The sequence below is a fragment of the Heliconius melpomene genome, chromosome 4, assembly GCF_056956725.1.
Source record: "Heliconius melpomene rosina isolate 202511_hmr_F chromosome 4, ASM5695672v1, whole genome shotgun sequence".
In the NCBI taxonomy this organism is placed as follows: Eukaryota; Metazoa; Arthropoda; class Insecta; order Lepidoptera; family Nymphalidae; genus Heliconius; species Heliconius melpomene.
Genome location: NC_140392.1, coordinates 5,973,962 through 5,996,935, shown reverse-complemented (window position 1 = coordinate 5,996,935; position 22,974 = coordinate 5,973,962). Strand labels below are relative to the sequence as shown.

The 22,974-nt window shown below is 36.5% G+C and overlaps 1 protein-coding gene across 2 annotated transcripts in view; it reads right to left on the bottom strand.

Moving 5' to 3' along the window:
* Nucleotides 1–7,012: 7,012 nt before the first annotated feature.
* LOC146539545 (uncharacterized) overlaps nt 7,013–22,974 on the bottom strand; it is a 73,715-nt gene continuing 57,753 nt past the window's right edge. The window contains exons 1-6 of one of the 2 annotated variants that reach the window (XM_085185206.1): nt 8,671–16,881; nt 8,094–8,400; nt 7,908–8,004; nt 7,728–7,838; nt 7,479–7,649; nt 7,013–7,323 (exon numbers count right to left, since the gene is read on the bottom strand). In XM_085185206.1, the coding sequence (XP_085041332.1) occupies nt 7,270–7,323; nt 7,479–7,649; nt 7,728–7,838; nt 7,908–8,004; nt 8,094–8,400; nt 8,671–9,121 (1,191 nt within the window). In that variant the 5' untranslated portion in view covers nt 9,122–16,881 and the 3' untranslated portion in view covers nt 7,013–7,269. Of the gene's footprint in view, nt 7,324–7,478; nt 7,650–7,727; nt 7,839–7,907; nt 8,005–8,093; nt 8,401–8,670; nt 16,882–22,974 lie in introns of those variants that run through there. The other variant, XM_085185207.1, reaches the window with a different exon arrangement.

Here is a 22,974-nt window from a genome sequence, read left to right as displayed (position 1 = left end):
AGAGCATGTTAGATCAAGGAATTATTAGACCCTCAGACTCAGCTTGGAGCTCTCCCATATGGATCGTTCCAAAGAAAAGCGACGCTTCAGGAAAAACTAAGTGGCGCATTGTCATAGATTTTCGTAAAGTTAATGAAAAAACGATTGACGATAAGTATCCTATACCGAATATATCGGATATTTTGGATAAATTAGGTAATTGTCAATATTTTAGTACATTAGACCTTGCTAGCGGGTTCCACCAAATTGAGATGAACCCCGCCGACATTTCTAAAACCGCTTTTAATGTGGAGCATGGGCATTTCGAGTTTTTAAGAATGCCCATGGGCTTAAAAAACGCACCCTCGACCTTTCAAAGGGTCATGGATAATGTCTTACGTGGTTTACAAAATAAAATATGCTTAGTATATTTAGATGATATAATAGTTTTTAGCACTTCACTTCAAGAACACATAGAAAATTTAGGAAAAGTCTTTGATAGATTACGCGAGTCAAATTTTAGAATACAAATGAGTAAGTCGGAATTTTTAAAAAAAGAAACAGCATATTTAGGTCATATTATTACATGCGACGGAATAAAACCAAATCCCGACAAGATATCTGCTATTCAAAATTATCCCATTCCGAAAACGAGTACCGAGATAAAACGATTTTTAGGACTCGTAGGTTATTATAGAAAATTTATTCCTAACTTTGCAAAGATTATAAAACCACTCACTCAATGCTTAAAAAAAGGTTCAAAAATTATTTTAAATCAAGATTATACAGATTGTTTCGAAAAATGTAAAAAATTATTGATTAACGATCCTATCCTGCAATACCCCGACTTTTCTAAGGACTTTATACTGACTACGGACGCTTCGAATTTAGCTATAGGCGCTGTACTTTCGCAAGGACCTATTGGTTCAGATAAACCCATTGCATATGCATCTAGAACTTTAAATACGAGCGAAATTAATTATAGCACAATTGAGAAGGAATTATTAGCGATAGTTTGGGCTACGAAGTATTTCCGCCCCTATTTATTTGGAAGAAAATTTAAAATTATGACTGACCATAGACCCCTTCAGTGGATTATGAATATTAAAGAACCCAATTCCCGACTGACTCGATGGAGGTTAAAATTAAGTGAATATGATTTTTCTGTAATATATAAACAGGGTAAATATAATTGCAATGCCGATGCTTTATCCCGTATAGAGATTCATAACGAAGAAGCAAATTCAATTGCAGTAAATTGCTCAGAAAAATCCCCTTCGAATTCAAATACAGCAACCGTACATACAGACTCAGAAAACCCCATTTTAGAAATTCCCATAACTGACGACCCCTTAAATAAATTTCATAGGCAGATTATTTTTAACATAGTTGGCGATATTAAAAGTAGACCTGTGGTATCGAAAATATTTGAAAATTATATAAAAACTACTATTTCAATTTCAAGTTCGAATCTAGAAAACGATGTAGTAAATGCGGTAAAAGAATATATAAATCCCAAGGTAAATACTGGTATTTTAATTAATCCCCCATTAGGTATGTATAAAATAATCCCAATAATTCAAAATAACTTTAAAAATTCTTCAATGAACCTTCTCCTTTGTAAAAATAATTTAGAAAATGTAAAAGATTATTTAAAACAACAAGAAATAATTAAAAACTATCATGAAGGTAAAACGAACCATCGCGGAATAAATGAAAGTTATCTCTCGCTATCGAAACGATATTTTTGGCCAAAATTAAAGGAACAGGTTACGAAATATATTAATGAATGTTCTATCTGTGGGCAAGCGAAGTATGACCGTAATCCTATTAAGCAAAAATTTCAAATTGTTCCTCCCCCAACTAAACCTTTCACCATAGTTCATTTAGATTTATTTAGTGTGGAAAATCAAAAATATTTAACAATAATTGACGCATTTTCAAAATACGCACAAGCTTATCATTTAAGGGATGCTACTGCGATTAGTGTCGTACAAGGGTTATTAATGTTTTTCACTCATCACGGTGTGCCCTTGACGGTCGTAACCGATAGAGGTCCCGAATTTTCAAACCAATTATTTTTAGAGTTCCTTAGACTACATAAAATTATTCACCATAAGATATTACCTTGTTCGCCTAATGAAAACGGAATAGTAGAACGGCTCCATTCCACATTATTAGAACATTTAAGGATATTAAAATTAAACCAAAATGGAGAATCAGTTATTAATCTCATGCCTTATGCTCTCTTAGCTTACAATAGTTCTATTCATAGTTTCACAAAATGTCGACCTTTAGATATAATAACTGGACATTTCGACCCCCGTGATCCCGTAGACATTGACCTGACAGAACAATTATTACAATTATATATAAGCGATCATCGTGACCGAATGAAAAAGGTTTATGACATTATTAACGAATCTTCTTTACACCAACGAACCCAAATTATTGAAAATTTAAATAAAAATAGGGAACCCGAGACTATTTACTTACCCGACCAACAGATATTCATACGAAACCCTAAATCATCTCGACAAAAACTAGCCTCTCGTTTTACTCACGATAATGTTTTAGCTGATTTACCAATACACATTTATACAAAGAAAAAACGATTACCTATTGCAAAAACGAGGCTGAAAAGAGTACCTAATAGTGCTCGATTGTTACAGACTGACGACCCTGTTAATGACCTTGACCCTAGCGGAGGAAATTAATTTTAGTAATTTGGATAATGAATCCTGAATTTTGTTATTTAGGCTAGTTTAGATTTTAAAGCTTTCCCTTTTCCAAATGCAATGCAGCTGACAACTTTTGAGTTTAATCGTGTTAAGAGAGGACTCATTGATAGATTATGTAATAGATTATGAAAAGTATTTCGGGAAATCTCGACTACATGGACGCCATAAAGTATGATAGAGCCATTAACTTACTAGAAAAATTAATGAATAATTTAACGAATATTAAAAACCAAATTTTATAACTTTTACACATATAACTCAAATATTTTTAATTTTAGAAGGCAATATTCGTGCTAAAAGTAATTATCAATCTATTTTCACTTTTAATATGTATCAAGATACGTTAAGCAAATTAAATACATTATATAAGAGAATTAACTTTTAGATATTAGTTTTAGTTTTAGTTTTTTGACGTAATAAAGGTAAGGTTATTATTATAATGCTTAAGATATTATTTTAGTTTTCAAGTTTCCAATTGTTGTCCTTAAGAATTTTCCTGAATCGTTTGTACTCTGTACCTAAAATAAATCGCCACATCCTTTATTCCTCTCACCCCTTCCTAGCAATTCACGAAAAAGATTTTATGTACCTACATAGAGGCTGAATGCCCGAAGATCGGTGAATCATACCTATATGATCTTATTGTTAACTAAAACCTACAAGGAAATTCTGAAATAACACTAAAAAACTGAAATTTTCGAGGCAACTAAGAAATTTTCCGCACAGCAACCTATTTCGAAGATATCTACTGAATCTAATAGTCTTTATCATACCACAGTCCCATTTTATGAAATTATTTTATGAAAATTAAGAAAAATGAAAAGCCGAAGCCATCGAGTGATGGGAATTCTTCAAAGGAAGAGGCCAGCGCTCGAGATCAACTAGAGCACATTCTCCAGCACTATTCGAGATCCAAGGACACCGAATAGGTGCTGTTCTTCAGGAGGGAGGTGTTACGTTAGCACACAACCCAGGAATTGCTGACCTAGGACCACCCAGAATATGTCCCACAACGTTACCCATAATTTAATTTCCAATTAATACATTGCACAATTCTCTTAAATCTTGGAATTGTTATTCGAATCCCCACACCTGCTGTTATAATTAAAATTAGAATTAAATGTAGAATATAAAATCATTCTTGTCTCCGACTTTGAGCAAGTCTCACCTTTTGTAATAATAAGTTAATTTTAATAAAATATTTTTAAGTAAAATCGGTTTTTTTTGGAACCTACGCTGCCACCGTACATAATTTGTGAACCAACCAAATCAAACACCTACCTGTAGAAAATTAAAATATAATAGAGATGCCATGCAACCAGACAAACTGTCAGAATTTAGGGCACGAAGAGATTTTGCCATCGTCCTTTACTGGATGTCCGCGTTACATGCGTGAGCGAACGCAGGATGTATTTTGCTACGTAAGGCAATACGCCCGTATTGTCCTAACTTATTCATAACTTTCACAACAAATCCTATGTGGGACGAAAACAGCGGTGAGTTACTCCTTGGACAAGCATCCTATGATCGCCACGATATTATAACAAGAGTGTTCCATTTAAAATTGAAGTTAATGATTGATCTCATCACAAAAAAATCCGATGTCCATGAATCCAACAATGCCGCGGACACTGCTAGTTATTAATATAAAGATGAAAATTAAAGAACTGATTTAGTAGATGTTTTTCTTCTTAAATTATTAATTTATTCAAATAAATAAAAGATTTTCAAAGAGCAAAAATAAATTTTGTTAAAATGTCAATAGTAAACTGTAAAATGTATATTTTTTTGTTACAAAAAACCTTTACGCTTTGCTACTTTGTTTTTAGAAAAACTATTCGTCTTTGAAATCTAAAAGAGTACACTTAGCACTTCGTTGTTAATTTATTTAAATACTCGAAAGAAATGTCCATTAAGACTTCTTTTAAGTAAATATTTCTATTGTTTTAAAAAAGATTTTTTAAAATTTCAATTGAAAAATGTTTACGAAAACCTTTCAAGGTCCTTACCTAAGTTTACGATGACATCGTGACATTTGCTACTCTGGGTACAATTTTTTTTTGGTCACGTTGTATCCCGCATACAGCAGGATGCACAGAAGGAATTTATTGTTAAGATTTTTCCACTTTTTTTCCGTTCCCATTTTTTGCCAAAATTCTAGAGGCATTGCATGTTGAGTGGGGAATTCTACGCCACGCTTTGCCTCACACCAGACTAAAGAGATTTTTTCCTTCATAACTGTAGGTCCACAGGAAGTATCCTATAGGTTTTGACTACGCGTCTAATAAATACAACAAAATTAACAATTAATAATCAAGTGCCAGTAACAAAATCGGTGCAAGAATGCTCGTATCTTTTGATTGTGTGGAGTTAGAGGCTTGATTTCTTATGTGCTCCAAAGGAACTATAAGGGCTCTGTTTTAACCTTTAAGATACGGCACCCTAAAAACAGTATATTAAAATTACTTCTGAAAATATTTGTATTTAGTTCTAAGTTTTCAACAAAATTCTTTGTGAATAACAAACAAATAATGTCCTTGAATATTTTTCAGAGCTTTCTCGCTTTTAATATGGTTGCATGAATAGAGAGAGATAAATAGAACAGAATATAATAAAATAGTAACTTATAGAATAAGCTTTTCATTTATATTACTAGTAGCCGTCCGCAACTTCGTTTTAGTGGATTTTATGACCATTTTCATAGTACTTTTTCTTTTTAATACCCGTTATCGCTGTAATTTAGTGGTAATATTTCAAGACATTGCTTATGTTGTGTTGTTGTGTAATCAATGCCGCGCTTTGCCTTACGGAAGCGGAAGCGGAAAATAGTAAACAATATAAATATGTATAATAATTCCTGCGAAAATTGAACTTACAACTATCCCAATTACAAAGTGGGAACTCTGCCACAATATTTTCAGTATTTTAATAATTTGTATTTGTTAATGAAAACTGCCTAACGTAGTATGTAAGTTTTACTAAGGAGCATTTCACTTTTCTTAAGCTTTAGTTGCACTATTATGATTCTTCATCAGGGGTTTTTTTAATACATTTAGGTCAATGGTAAGTGACAATCACGCCAAACAATTTTTGCTAAAACGACATTCCATTATTTCTTATACTTTAACTGGACTACTGTTGTACCATTAGGTGTTCCTACTGCAAATTCAACTGTATCTGATCTGATAACTGTATATGATCCTGTCCAGATCTAAAATCAATACAACAAAAAAGTTTCTTTCAAATTCATTTAGTACATAGTCCAGATGTGTGTGTAGGTACTACAAACAGACGACAAAAATTACAAAGCCGTAGATTTCATCCACCACTTTCCGCCAATCCACTTACCGCCGAATATTGCGTGTTGAATCGCGGAACTCGCTCTCGCCTCGACACCAGAGCGAAAAAATGAAAATATTAAATATTTCATTTCCTGGAATAAGAATCGAACCCACAACTGTCGCGTTTCCCACGACTGGCCTCTAATTACACAAATTGAGTGATTTATAATATCTTCTATTTAAATAATATTCACTTATTACTTAAAGTTAGTAGACATAAAGGAAGGTTCAACAGATTACATTCCTATGCAAATTGTCGACGAATAGCGTATGGACGTCGTTTAAACGACGATCTGAATTCTATTTGATTCTTTAATAGAAATTCTGGGTTCTCATGTGAAATTGCATATCTTATATTCAATCTATTGGTAAGATACACTTCATTCCAGAGCACATTTTTTTATCTACATTTTTAGAGAACAATCCTGGATACAGTAGTGTAGGCTGTCACTCTGTTCTAGAGACATCATCATATTTATTATTTATTTATTACTGGTGCCATTATTTTATATGTTTAGGTAACGATATAAGTCAAGATATTTTGGGACGTATTGTAATATTTTATCAACTTTCTTCGTAATTTCATACTTTGAATCGATTTCTTTGTGAAATGATAACAAAAATGTATACAATTATCTTAAAGAATAATAAATAAATGATAATATGGCAACTCCTTAGCTTCCTTAACTGAATCATAGCACAAACCTAATGGCATACCCTTGGGTTCATCACCGACGATAGGTTTGCCGATTGTCGTTCAATAACTGTATCGAACCATCTTCATACTCCACACAATCATTTTGGATTTACGCCAAAATCACTTATTTCGAACATGTTTCCAGTAAAATCTTAATGCATACGGTACGCTAATTATTAGGTATTATTGTCATAATATATGCATAGTATTACTATTTTATATACAACATTTAAAAAAAACAGAGTACAAAATGAAATGGTAAATGTGATTAGTATGTATTCGTTGTATAATTGTAATAATAAAGTAAAATTATTTTTATAATCAATATTTTGTTAAATTAAATTGAAGATAGCGTTAGTCTACAACTTAACTTAAATACAAATTAATTTGCAAAATACAAATAGTAACGAACAATTACGATTAAATAAGTCCGCTGACGTCAAAGCTTTCGAGGAACGCCTAATAAAGAGAATAAACTAAAGAATTTAAAGACTTTACACCAATGTATACATTATGTACGCCGTTGATAAAACACAGCAAATACTGAATATGTCATTCTTGCTACCTGAAAAAAAGAAACATTTCTTATGAGCAAATCGAAAGGAAAAAACTTATTTAATTCCCTCGTGTAAGAATCAAATCCACAGACATCGTCTTTAAATTTAGACACTGTCCTCTGCGCCACTATGGTGCCACCATTAGACTTTGACAGATACTTACAGAAACAAACGTCGAATATGATAGATCTTGTATTCCAAAAGCTTTAAGTATGAGAGGTTTTTGAGCTTGCGCACATCCAATAAGAATCATGCATCTTATGTCATTATGAGTAGGCTCCATTTCACATACATGCCAACCGCAATAAAACATTGCATTAGATAGCAACGAAGCCTATAGGAGAAGAGTATGAATTATTATATATCTTTTATATCTAGAAATACTTAAAAGAAACGATGAAAATATACAGACCTGATACGTGATTTCTCCTGCATTCCAAAGATTCAAAGCCAGCAAAAAGAAAAGGGAGCCAACAAATGTATAAGTCATGAAAGCGTTTGTCAAGTTCATGTGAGGGGAAAGCTGAAAGTTGGCAAGATATTTCAGTTTCACGAATAACTTTAATTCTTTGTTTTAGAAGTTTATGCTTACCGCTAGACGAAGCAGAAGCAAAACTGCGACTGCCGAACTCTCACAAACTTGCAGCGACATTATGATTCCGAAAATACGGTGTATTTCCTCCGCTAGACTGAACAACAAAAACAAATAATAGAAAAAATAAAAACCTATTTAATAATATAATACCATATCAAAAAGTATTTCTAATAAAATTCTCACAACATTAATTTTTGATGCAAGAGAATCCCACGTAAGCACTGCAGTTTCAATATTCTCGCTGCAGACGGATTATTCATAATTTTTAAGTTATTGTAAAAATTTCTTCTTATTCTGTTATAATAATTGCACAGTGTAACAAATTTGTAAGCCATTATAATGAGATGTACGATCGGCATGCAGTCGGCTGCGATCATTGGAAGCATCATATATAGCCAAGTCATGTAAAAGAAAACACGAAACGTACTGGCCATGAAGGAATTGTCGTAGTACGAGGGAAAGTACGTGACCACTGTATAAAATGGTGTTCCTGAAAGTTTTTAAACTATATTGTATCTACTAATATATCTAAAAAAACATACATACCTACATATATTCTTTATTATTTTTTTTTATTTTATTTAAATACTAACAATTATAGGGTGATTTATACGGAGAAAATAAATTCTATCAGCCTATTTATTAAACCTGACAAAGCTTATGTTTTACACGCTTAAAATAATATTTTCATTTTAAATGTTGAATATGATAGTGAAATATATTTTATGAAACTACGTAGGTCTTGAATAAATTGAAATACCTTCGACAATCACTTTTCTTAAGCTCTCTACCCCATAAGAGATTAAAGATAAATAAACAGTTAACACATATAAGCCGATGCCCCACAGAACTTTGTTTTGTTGCCTTTTTATAACACTTTCTTCTTCAATATCACTCATGACTAAAGCCATTTCATTGTTTAATTTAATTATAGAAGATTTGTAATAAAATATAAGAAACATTTTAATTAAAATAATATCATGGATAGCGGAGAACATGACAGCAGATTTCCCTTCCACTTCTGGAAAATCTCCAATTAATGCTGCTAAGTTCTCGAGGAAAATCATAATAAAGTAAACGCTAAATGAGATTAAAGTATAAATTCTATAAATTTTACTTTCTTTCACTCCGTTACATAAAAAGTCGCCAGCTCCTGCGTAATAAACATACTTGCAAAAAAACGTCAGCAAGCGCTTGGTGCTGGGAGACATTTTAGATACTTTAATCAAGACAAATGGGTATAATTCTCTATTATATTTCTATCGCAGCCGACAACTTAGCGCGTTATAATAAAATGTAAAAGTCAAGTTTTCTTTTAATAAAAGTTATGGAGCACCAGAAACTTCTTCTAATTAACAATTTACTGTTAATGAATGTTGTTGAGTGAGTTATTATAGCGAACTTTGAAGTTTTGTTTCTATACCACATATTAAATAATTTATTATTGATACTCCTATTATTATTCAACTGATAATAATTGGGAAAGTTTCGTAGCATACATACGTATGTGTGTATGCTCGGTGGTTAATCAACCATTTTAATTAATACCGGCATATATTCGTAAAGTTATGCAATATGTACGATAATTATATTTTCCATAATTTATATTCTAAGCCGACATTTTTTTGTAATATTCTGATCATTGTCAATGATGTCATGTTAAATAATATTACAATGTAAACGTTAACTAAAATTCAACTAACTTTGGAGAAAATTTATGCAACATATGAAACAAATTCATCTGTTTTAATAACGCTGTCTCCGAATAAAATCTTTCCGAGCCTTGCTCAATGTATAATTCAGAAAATTACGCTTCGTGTGATCTCATATTAACATGTCTCAGAAAATTTAAGCTTCAGGATCTTTCCTTCCTCTTCCTTCCAAAGGATTTCCTAAGGAAAATTTCAATTGAATAATCATGAGTAAGTATTTTTGAGTATTATAGTTAACTGGTCGTAGTCAGCAACGTTGTTTGTGTAGATTTTAAGACGTAAAATGGATAATCTTATCCCGATTACCCCGATATCAAACTCTCGCTGGAAATTTAAGAAATATTCTCTAATCCTGTTTAAGAATCCACTTCCTAATCTACTTAAATCCATGCCATACCTAAATTCATTCAATTTTCCAGAACCATGGAAGGAGGCCGTGATCGTCGTTCTCAGGAAAACTGTGAAGGACGACTACACTCACCCGAAGTTGTACAGACCAATAGGTCTGCTATCGGTTCTCGGCAAGGTACTGGAAACAATGATGGTTCGCCGCATAAGGTACTAAAGGTAATAATGGTACTTGACAGACAGGAGAGTCACGGTCCGTTACTGTTACCACGAATACAGCAAGACCACGAGGAAAGGCTGCGTTCAAGGGTCAATAAAAATAAGTGGTCCAACTTTCTGGAATTTGCTCTTAGATCCCCTTTTAGACGAATTAGCTGCTTTTGACATACACGTGCAGGCTTTCGCGGACTATATAGTTTTGGTTATTTCAGGCTACACCGGAACCCAGATTTCTGGGAAGGCGCAACAAGTTTTGTCCCGCGTGCACGAATGGGGCACGGAAAATAAACTCAAGTTTGCTCCCCACAAAACCTATGGCATGATCATTACAAGGAAGATGAAATTCAATGCCCCATTCGTACACATGGGAGGCATACAAATCGAAATAGTTAAAGAAATTAAAATTTTAGGAATAATGGTAGACGAAAAATTAACATTTAATCTTTACATCAAAACGGTATGCAAAAAGGCTATAAATATCTATAAGATTCTCGCAAGGTCGGCCAAAATAAATTGGGGCCTGAATGCCGAAACAATCAGGAAGATGTACACTGCGGTGATCGAACCCATAGTCCTGTACGCGGCCAGTGTGTGGGCACCGGAGGCGGGGAAGATTAGTACTCTTAAGTGCCTGGACACCGTCCAAAGAGGCTTTGCCCAAAAGATTATAAAATCTTACAGGTCAGTCTCTTTGGGCGCTGCCCTGGCACTGAGCGGGCTAATCCCGCTAGACATGAGGGTAAGGGAGGCAGCGGAACTATACGAGGCCAGACGCGGCAAACCCCAAATATCTGTCTAAATTAAATTGAAATGTAGATTATTAATTAGCAGTCTAAATTATTAATTTTAAAATATAAATTATCAATTATAAATAAAGATTAATCATTGTATAATCAGTCAAGTATTATTTATTTATGAGTAAGATTTTAATGGTTCAGCCAAGGCGACGATCCCGAGGTTGATAACACGTATGGAACTAGTTTAGAGTGCGGTGGTTGTTTGGGACTGATGCTGCGTGATGGTGCTACTTTGGCTGCGCGCATGCGCGGGACAACTGACAACGGAGCTTGCAATGGCGCGGTGCGCGGGGTGCGCCTCATTCTCTTTTATTCTCTTTGCTTATATTGCGTCGCCGTTACACCGAAGTTTATACAAGTCAACATTTTCTTAGACTATCTAGATTAGATCTTAGATCTACACTGGTACTTCGGCTCTACACTGGTTCTTACAAGTTTAAACAAGGAAAACTAAAGATTGAGATAAAATTTGGCCTGTCTATTTCGCGAGGGGATTCTTTAAAGATGGAAGCTATAGATATAATTATTGAAAAGCCAAAATCAAGACGTATTACTGTGACACTTGCTACAGACACAAGAAAAACTTTTGCTTACAGAAAAAGAAAATTAGCTTTACAGCTCGTACCGTTCCGCGTCTTAATCTTTCCCCACAAACAATTCGTGAAGAAGACTTAGCTGCCTGCGATCACGTAATAGATTTAAAAAACAAGCTCATCTACGAATCACCACACCTCAAATCAATAATTTCCTATTCGCAGAAGATGTTCGTATAGGACCAAAGAATCAATCAATCGCTTCACCCACAACTCGGGTGGGTGCTCCATGGTGCGCACAATAGAATATTATTGGGTCAGAAAATCCACTTCGTGAATCAAGTAACCGCTTATGAAGATAGAATGGATGAACAACTGAGCTTATTATCTCTTATCATTAATCCGCGTCGGCCAGACTCTGACCCAGAAATAAAAGCTGAAAACATTTTAAAGAAAAATACACATCGCTTACAAGATGGGCACATTGAAACAGCACTTTTATGGAAACCAGAGAACACTGTAATGGTTAATAATTATAAGTCGGCTTTGAAGAGGTTCATATCAATAGAAAGAAAACTTGATCGTGATCCTGAATTGAAAAGAAGATAGATACTCAGAACAAATGGAATCACTCGTACAGAAGGGCTACGCTGAGATGGCACTTAAAAGAAGCTCCCCAGGCAAAACATGGTATATGCCACACTTCGACGTTCAAAACCCAGCTAAACCAGAGAAGCTTGGCATTGTACACGACTTTCTTTTAACTGGACTAAACCTTCTTCAGTCGCTTCCTGGAGTCATGATGAGATTTCACCGTCATGCTTTCGCTGTATCAGCTGACATAGCCGAAATGTTATGCAAGTCAAAGTAAGACCTCAAGATAGGGATCCGCTTCGCTACCTGTGGAGAGGACACCGGCGGCAGGTAACTCCTGAAGAATATCGCATGAGGTTAATTATATTTGGAGCTACCAGTTCACCATGCACCACAATCTTTGCTAAAGACTAGAACGCGAGAAGATACATTGACAAACATCCAGAAGCAGTAGAAACCATTATATGGATGACTATCTAGATAGTTTTCGAAGTATAGAAGAAGCGTCGACGAAGGTCCAAAATATCTACAGCGGAGCATGTTTTAAGCTCTGCAAGTGGGTCTCAAATATTCCGAATATAGTAAAAGAACTTGAAACTCAATCAGATATGACAAAAGCTATTAGTTTGGGTACTAAAAAAGAACTTGAGTTTAATATGGAGACCATCGACAGATAAATTGCGCTTTAAAATTAGCAAAATTACCGACCACTTTATTAAATCGACTCCTACGAAGAGAGAAGCTATGAAAATAGTTATGTCGCTCTATGACCCACTCGGTTTCGCCTCACCCGTTACTATTCGTGCTAAAGAAATTCTTCGAGAGTAATGATGTAGAGCTATAGATTGGGATCAACATCTAGATGAAGATCTTTCCAAACAGAGGGCAGAATAGATGCTACACCTTCAGAAATTAAAAAATGTGAGCTCACCTCGGTTCTACTTTGGTTATAGTGACGAAACATCTGTACAACTACATATATTTAGCGACGCCAGTCAAACAGCCTACGCAGCAGCTGCTTATTGGAGGGTGCTTACTCCTGATGGTAAAGTATGGTATGGAGTAATCGATATGGCAACACTGGCCTAGGCAACATGTCAAATGAATAGCTCCTCATTTTTAATTATAAAATGTGTATTTAATAGTATTAAAATATATAATTTACTGTATATTTTGTGAAATAAACTAATTAAGTGTCATTTGTGTATAAAATAAGAAGAAGAACAAACGAACGAAGAAGAATACGAACGTTAAACTGTGTAATCGCCGTGAGCTATCGTCTGTCAGTGTGCTAACGGAATGATTTTTTTCTAAAACCCGGGGAGTATTTGTTTCTTAATTTTTTATATTCCCACACATATCTTAGTACACAAAACTCATTTTTATAGTGAGCTACGTCCCTTCTCACAATTTGGCACCGTTATTGTCTCACTTTGCTTGACAAGTTGGAAGCTTAGCTGCAGACATACATATTTGCCTCAGACAAATACACCAATACAAAAAACTATACAGTACTCAATTATATATACACACTTCTATAAGTTTATGTCAATTTTAAATAATATTAAATTATAATTAACATGTAAATTTCACTGTATTAATTTATTATTTGCCTACCTACCAGTAATACAATTTATCAATAATTTCTAAAGTTGGCTAATAATTGCTCCCATTGTTAATATTTACTATTTTTGTTTTTTTCTAACCTTTTTTTTAAAAGTATTCTATTTATTTCAATTTATTTATTTTCTTTTTACTTCTTATATATATAATAATAAATTTCCTCTTCTTTAATTCCTCACAGCCTTTTGCTTTCCATTTTTTAGCATATTAATAATGGATAAGCAAATCAAGACCCGCAAAGGCTCTGCAAAGGATCTTGAAGGCAAACTGAAGCAAGCCTTACAAGAACTTAAATCTTCCCAAGACCTTTGTAAGCAGCTTCTTCAGGAACGTGAGGACAGTGAGGAGGAAATTGCCATTATTATAAAAAGAAATAAAGACTTGAAAAATGAACTCGCTGAATTGCATGCAAAAAATTTAGCAGTAGTGGCACAGCGAGATAAACTACACAGTATATTGGGTACATTTGACCAGTGCAGTAGTGAACATGAGAGGGCTCTGGACAGAATTACAGAGCTGGAAATTCAATTAGGGGAGGCCAATGACTCAATTCTTAAATTTAAAAGTCATGAGGCAAAAAAAGATTTTGAAAATACCTCCATGTTTATATGATGAGCTGGTGGGATGTAACCCACAATTGAGTTCCTGCTTAAAACCAGTTTTGATTGATTTAACAAAGGATGATTCACATGTTGAGCAAAATATTAAGTTTTCATCAAAAAATAAATTAAAGAAATATATTAAATTAAATAAATTTATTAAAAAAACTAATAAACTTCTTAAATTAAAATTTACAACTAGGCAAATAAACATATTAGATAATAGTAAATTAAAATTAATAAATAAACTTAAATGTTATAATAATAGATTGATTCAAAGCAGATGTATGTATGACCGAGACACATTCCAGCTGCATGATGAAATAAACAACTTAAATAGCTCCCTCAGAGCACTAAGTGAGAAATATGAATCCTCACAAAATCAAATTAAAGAACATATTTTAGCTGCAGGTGATTTGGTTGCAATTACAACATGGAGAGATTTAAATCACTAACAAATAAACATAGTTGTGGTTGTTCAGTTGTAGGTTCCACTGAATCAATTCCCTCGCAAGAAGCTGTGGGTGACTCGGCCATGCATAATTTACTCAATAAAAATAAGAAAAATAATTTACATATTGTCAATTCCTCCCCCTCCTCATCAAGAAATATTTTTGTTATATCTGATAAATTAGGTCAAGGCTTTGGGTCCCTACTTAGTCACCACTTCTCAAATTCAGTATTTAATGCATGTTCGACTGGAGCCAGTTACCAGTTTAATATTAAGAAAATTATGACTATGAATGTAAATGAGCATAGTACTATTGTACTATTACATGGAAATAGTTTGTCAGTGAGGAGGATGTGGTAAAGAGTATAGAAAACTTGCTTGACTTACATAGTAAAAGTAAATGTAAATTTGTTATATGCTCTTTTCCATATTCTTCTTGCCTTACAGATAGACAAAATAGGTATATTTATAATTCAAATATGACCTTGTATAATGCGACTCAACGTCATAGTGACGCGTTTTTTTATTTAGATTTAAATAAGTTTATTTATAATAGCTGTAAGTTGACAGCAGATACATTGTATCTACCTTTATATTTTAAAAAAAAAATTGCTACTTTAGTAGCATATAATATACAAAACCCCGTTGTACATGGTATAACGATAGAAATAAAAAGTACTAATAATACTTTTGTAAAGTATAATGATGTAAGTTCCAATTTAAACTAGACAATAAGACAACGCCTAGGTCATTTAAATTTAACATTGTACATCAGAATATGCAAGGCCTAGGAGGCAAAGAACTGGAACTAGAATTATTTCTAAAAAAATTCAATATTCATATAATGTGCATAACAGAGCACTGGATCTCGAAATGTAATATAGTAAATATTGAAAATTATAAATTGCTCGCTTATATTAATAAGAAATGATATATGTACGTTGTAAATCGCGACCAGATATAGTAGCTCTCTCTGACGAACGCTCTATTGAACTGTCCTGCGTTGAATTTAATAGACATATTACAGTATGCGTGTATCGACCCCCCTCAGGTAGTTTTGAAGTATTTGAGGAGAAAATGGAGGATGTTCTTAATAATTTGAGTTCGAATAGTAAATCTTTAATAGTATACGGAGACTTTAATATAGATAAACTACAGGTGACATCACTAAGCCTTCGTCTTCTAAATTTATTTAAATCTTTTAATTTGTTTAATATTTTCTCTGAACCAACTCGTATAACGAATACGTCCGCTACTTGTATAGATAATGTTTTTTGACATTGTGAGACTGTAGAAAAACAAATTATTACTAATCTTAGCTCGGATCATTGTGGTGAAATGTTTTCGGTAATAGATAAAACAGTCGCAGAGCGTAAACAAATATCAATTAGACCAATTACTGAAAATAAAATTAATCTTTTTAATAATAAAGTGAGTGAAAAAATTGCAAACTTAGAAATAACCGGATTAAATCCGAATCAGCTATATTGCAAAGTTTTTAATTTACTCTCAACAGAGTTTGATAACACTTTTAAAGTTAAATAAATATATAAAAACTCGAAGTTAACTTTTAGCGACATGGGCAACTGTTGGTATATACCGAAGCAGAAACAAACTATACGAATTATATTATATGAGTGAATCAAGATTATGGAATCAAGATCCGGCGTTGTGGTTAAAAGTTAAAAAAAATCAAAAATATTTAAAAAAGTATGTATTCAGACTAAGTCTATGTATATAAGAGCAAAAATTTTGAACTCTAGTAATATAATTAAAGCTACATGGGATGCTATTACTACTGTAACTGGGAGATCTAGAGCTGTCCGTGAACCTATTAAAATAAAAATTAATAATGTAATCTTAAATTCAGATTTAGAAGTGGCAAATACTTTTCAAAACTTTTTTTCTGATATATCTATTGAATTAACACGTTCACTGCCATCATCTCCTTCGGAAGCAGAATTAATACTAAAAACCCATGTAAATAGTTGTAGACAAAATTTTTTGTTTAAGAATGTGTCACCAGATGAAATTGTCAAAACTTTTAAAAGCCTCAATTTAAAGAAAACTGGTGACTTATGGGGCACGTCTATTAAAGTTCTTAATTCAATTATACCTAATACTGCTCCTTACCTTGCTTTAATTTTTAACAATTGTGTAGAATCCGGTACTTTTCCTGATTTAATGAAATATAGCAAAATAGTGCCGCTTTACAAAAGTGGAAATAGATCTGAGCCTGGAAATTACAGACCGATCTCTGTTCTGAAAATATTTGGAAAAATAATGTTTAATCAGCTCACAATTTTCTTAAATATTAACAACTGTTTCCATAGTGAGCAATATGGTTTCACCAAAGGCACGTCCACTACGTATGCGGGTGCTACACTCCTAAAGGACATTTATGACGCTTGGGAGAAGTCACAAAATGCTATTGGAGTATTTTGTGATTTATCCAAAGCCTTTGATTGTGTAGACCATGAAACTGACTGAATGATCTTATTGCCTCATATCTAAACCGAAGAATCCAGAAGGTTAGTATAAATAATGTAAAATCATCTGGATCTCCTCTAAAGATGGGCGTTCCACGAGGATCTATTCTCGGTCCTCTTTTATTTCTTATTTATATTAACGATCTGCCTTTTTATGTGAAGAACCTATGTGATATTGTACTTTTCGCCGATGATACCTCTTTAATATTTAAGGTTGATCGAAATAAAATAAACTATAACGAAGTGAATAGTGCATTGTCGCATATTCTTCGTTGGTTTGATGTTTATAATCTGATGTTAAATGCTAAAAAAACTAAATGTATTGAGTTTACTTTACAAAATGTTAAAAAACTTAATTTTAGTATACTAATTAAAGGAGAAGCTCTTAATTTGTCGGAATCAGCTATTTTCCTAGGTGTAACTATAGATTCCAAACTCCAGTGGAATGCTCATCTGGAAGCACTTGCAGATAAACTCAGCTCTGCCGCGTTCGCAATTAAAAAAGTAAGACAAATGACGGACGTTGAAACTGCCCGACTAGTCTACTATAGCTATTTTCATAGTATTTTATCTTATGGAATGCTGCTATGGGGCAGGGCTGCAGATATCAATTCAATATTTGTTCTCCAAAAAAGAGCCGTAATATATTTATAATCTAAGAGCTCGAGATTCTCTGCGAGATGTTTTCAAAGATGCAGGTATTATTACAGTTGCTTCCCAATTTCTATATTATAACATTCTCTTTCTCCGACAAAATATACATTGTCATAGCAAAAATAGTGACAGTCATACGATAGAAACGAGAAATAAAGATAAGCTTGTTACACCAAGTTTTCGCCTCCAAAAAGTTAATAAATCCTTTATGGGTCTGAGTATACGTGTATATAATAAAATTCCGCAGTGTATTCTTAGTTTGCCACTACAAAAATTTAAAATATGTATAAAAAAAATTCTAACAAGTAAAGCGTATTACACTGTTCAAGAATATTTAGAGGATAAGCATGTATGGAATTAATGTCTATTGAATGTAATGCAGGATAGCTGCCAGCTAATGTAATAGATTGTACCATTGATTTTGAAAAGAGCAACGGATAGTATAGAGATATCTACATGAATTAGAAAAGGAAGAAAAATTATCATGGTTCTCCCTCCCTTCTGACTTAAGCAAGAAGGTCGCCATTACAGGGCTCCCGGCATCAACCACCCCTGAAGACATCATCGAGGCCCTGGCAGAGAAGGGCTTCCAGGCTGAATTCGTGAGGCCTATCAGAGCTAGGATGGGGCGGCCTGGCTGCATTTTCTACGCCATTCTGACCAACTCGTCCAACCTACTGCCCGCCATCTACGAGGTGAAGGAACTTCTCAAGGCCCAGCCCAATGCCACCAATGCCAAGCGTTCCGGCACTCGAGTCACGGGTGCCATCGGCGTAAGGCCTGCGTGAGGTGCGGGGAGGAGCACTTCGCGCGGGACTGTCCTCACCCTAAAGAAGAACCCGCGACATGCGCGAAACCATCCATGACAAACCCTCACCACCGCCGCAAGCCACAGCACTACTGGGAGATAGAGAACTCAAAGATAACCTTCTCCCAATAGCGGGGACGCTTGAGATGGTTACCAACGACATCAAATCAGTAAAGGAGAAACTGGAGAAGCCCACTACGCCATCAAGGTCGATTCAAGAGGAAATGGATGCTGCGGAAGGCGGGAAACTAACCACGACTAACAAGAAACCAGCCACTGTGACGTACGCCAGAATAACGGCCACACCAGCGAAGCCCAAACCGAGGCCAAACCACACCCTAATAGTATCGTCAAGTGATTCGACAAACACCGGCGATACTATCATTAAAAGAATAGTGGCGGCCATCGACGCCAAAAAGGCCGGCGCTAAGGTGGATAAGGTACGCAAAGCACGAAACCAAAAAGTCGTGCTGAGCTGCCACACCAAAGAGGATCTTCGCTTGGTACAGGAGAAGGTTAAGGGACAGCAAGGCCTTAAAGTGGAAGTAAGCCAAGCCAGGCCAGCAAACCCGCTCATAATAATCCGCGATGTCCTAGCCTACCACACGGACACCGAGATTGTAGAGCACATCCTGGCGCAGAACAAAGATGTTCTAAAGGAACACGGGAAGGAGGCCAAGCTGCGCGTGCGTTACAGGAAGCGAGCACGCAACCCCCTGGAGTGTCACCCGATCATGGAACTCTCACCGGAAACGCACAAAGCGGTCCTGGAAGCCGGCCACCTCCACATAGGGCTACAACGAAGACCTGTAGCGGACCAGTCTCCTCTCATGCAGTGTATAAAATGCTTGGGATTTGGCCACACAAAAACAACGTGCCAAGAAAAAGACCATCTCTGCAGCCACTGCGGAGACCCACACACATGGGAGGACTGCAAAGAGAGGAAAGCAGCAACCTGCATAAACTGTAGAGAAGGAGGTAAAAAAGACGTAAGCATGGACCACAACGCCTTTAGTGCAGAGTGCTATGAGCGACACAAATGGGATGCCATAGCAAGGTCAAAGATAACGTACTGCTAAAGGCAACCAAAATGACACATACACACAGACAGAATCACAGACAGAACATTAACATCATCCAGGCCAACCTGCAGAGATCAAAACTGGCAACGGCGGAACTCCTTCAAGCTGCTAAGGATAGAAAGATCGATATTACTTTAGTGCAGGAGCCGTATGTGGGCAGCGCGGGGGTACTAAAGCAATATCCAGGTACAAAAGTGGTACAGTGCACACTCCGACGCACAAAACCAGTTAAGGCTGCAATTATTGTGTTCAGTGACCGACTGGAGGTAGTCAACGACCCCCAGACGGTGACTGAAACGGAGACGGCAGTCTTACTGAAAGGGAGCAGCTTGCAGCTAGGATTGATCTCAATTTACCGGGAGGGCAACCAAGACCTAACGCCATACCTAGCAAGGATTAAGGACATCTACGGAAAGCTGGCAGAATCGACCACAAACATAGGCATAGTTGCTGGAGACACCAACGCATGGAGCCCCTGGTGGGGCAGCATCACTGAGGACACCAGAGGAGAAATGTACATCGCGTTTCTAAACAAGATGGATCTCCACATACTAAACACCGGGGAAACACCAACTTTTGAAACCATAAGGGGGGATAACTATAGTATGCAAAAGCGTCATTGACAGCATGCAGCCGCTCTCTACTAGGAAACATTGAAAAGTGGACCGTACAAAGAATCATCACCACCGCCGATCACAACGCCATTACTTTCGCGTTACAACTTCGACGGCCACTGGCCAGTCTTAAGCCCATCACAACGCAGAAGTATAACACCAGAAAGGCGAAATGGAAGGAAATCGGACCACTTTTCAAAAAATTATTACAAGAAAACTATTTCACACCCGCTACAATAAAACAATTAAAGGATCCCGAGGAACTAGAAGTGGCCGTAAACACCTTTACGGCCCTAATCCACAAAACCTGTGAAGACACTATCCCGACCAGAAATTCGAAACCCTCTACCGTCCTGGTGATCAAAGTCATTGGACCAGATGCGCAAAAAGGTACTTCGGCACAAGAGGAGAATCAGGAACGCAGCTCATAACAGGCGGGCACATGTAATAAATGAATATATAAGAAGCAAGGAGGAATACAAGATTGAAGCGGAAAGAGCGCAAATGGAAAGCTGGAAGGATTTCTGCACAAACCAGGAGAGAGAAAGAATGTGGGATAAAATCTACAGAGTCCTGCGAAGATGTGATGGTCGCCAAGATGACACACTCCTGAGGAACCCGACTACAGGCCACACCCTGTCCCCAAAACACTCGGCAGACCATCTAGCTCAAACGTTTTACCCTGACGACTCAGAGGCAACAGACAAACCTTGCCACGCTTCAATCAGAAACTGGACCAAAAATTTCGACACTAACACGCTACCTGAAGACGACCCACCTTTCACCATTACCGAACTAGAAACGGTGCTGAGGGAACTAAATCTCAAGAAGGCGCCCGGTCCCGACGGTTTGACCGCAGACATCTGCACCGCTGCCATCCGCAACGCCGAAGACACCTTCCTAGCGATGGCGAACAAGTGCCTGTCACTATGCTACTTTCCGGAGCAGTGAAAAGTTGCTCATGTGGTCATAATACGTAAGCCCGGAAAAGAGGACTACACCAACCTAAGTCCTACCGACCGATCGGTCTTCTATCGGTGATGGGAAAGATAGTTGAAAAGCTCCTGGTGGGTCGCCTCCAGTGGCATCTCCTCCCCAAAATGAACAAGCGGCAATATGGCTTCACACCTCACCTCATTGACCATCTACGACAGAAGCTGACAGAGAGTAAATCAGTCCTGGTAGTATCTCTGGACATCGAGGGAGCTTTTGAGAACGCGTGGTGGCCGGCACTCAAAAAACAACTCGCCATCAAGGAGTGCCCCAGAAACCTTTTCAAGGTAGTCGATGCATATTTTAACGACAGAAAGATCTCAGTCAATTACGCAAGGAGAGTCTCCACAAAACACATTGAGCGTGGACGCTATGAAAGCCGGATTCGACAGAGGAACGGTCGAAGACTTCCTGGGATGCGTAAAAGCCTCCAAAAGTCACAGAGTGGTTGTTTACGAGAACAGGGGGGAAGACTTGGCCTTCCTAAAATACAGGAAAAAAGGTATCGAAACCAAAACAACCAAGACAAGCGGAGCTATGCGTCTACAAGAGAGACTAGCCAAAGAAGAGAGATTAAAGAAGAGGGAATCAACATCCAAACCCACCAAGGCAGAAATAGCACATACAATAATTAGCCTATTAAAACCTAAAGAACGTCTCGTCAGGAAGGGTAAGATTACAAGAGCTGACAAAGGACAGGTCACAACGCCTGACCTGCCTCCAGCTAGCGACACAAAGTAGCACATGGAGAACGCACTCCTAGAGTACATCACCATCCTACGGGAAAGCACAAAGGTAAACCTAGGGATCTGCGAAAAGATACGCAAGACCTTCGAGCTCAAGAGCTTACTGAAGGTGCTACTCGAGGAAGAAAAGGCCGCCATTTACGACAACTCCACATCAGAATACCTGCGAGGAGAACCACCAAAACTCCCCCACAGGACGGCCTATAGCGGAAAACTCGGCTTCGTGGAAAGAGAATCCAAAACTGATGAAGACAATAATACACCCAGGTACAAAACTCCACCTGACGACCCAATCCTAGTACTAGCTCGATGTACAGAGGTTTCGCTGGAACAGAAGATCCTGGACATGGCAAAAGCCACCCAGCTTTCAAACAGCCCTATAAACCTCACCCACCAACTTACACCAGAAATAGAATGGGTCAACGGAGTCTCAGGCAGTGGGAAATCAGCCTGGGTTACAAAAACCTTCAACCCCGACACCTAATCTCTACCACTATTATAGAAGCAGCAGATGACCTCAGAAGAAAAATAAAATTTTAAACGCGAGTGGGAAGGACGTAGCAAAGTGAGAACAATCGCCTCAATCCTGGTAAACGGCATCAAAAGCAAAGACAGACCCAAGAGGCTGACAGTGGATGAGGCTTTGATGAACCATTTTGGGGCAATTGTAATGGCAGTAAATCTCACAGGTGCCGAAAATCTCACGCTGATCGGGGACTTCAACCAACTACCATACATTGACAGATTTACACTGCACGCTCAAAGACTCGATCCCTGAAAAGGACAAGACTCACTGGCTCAT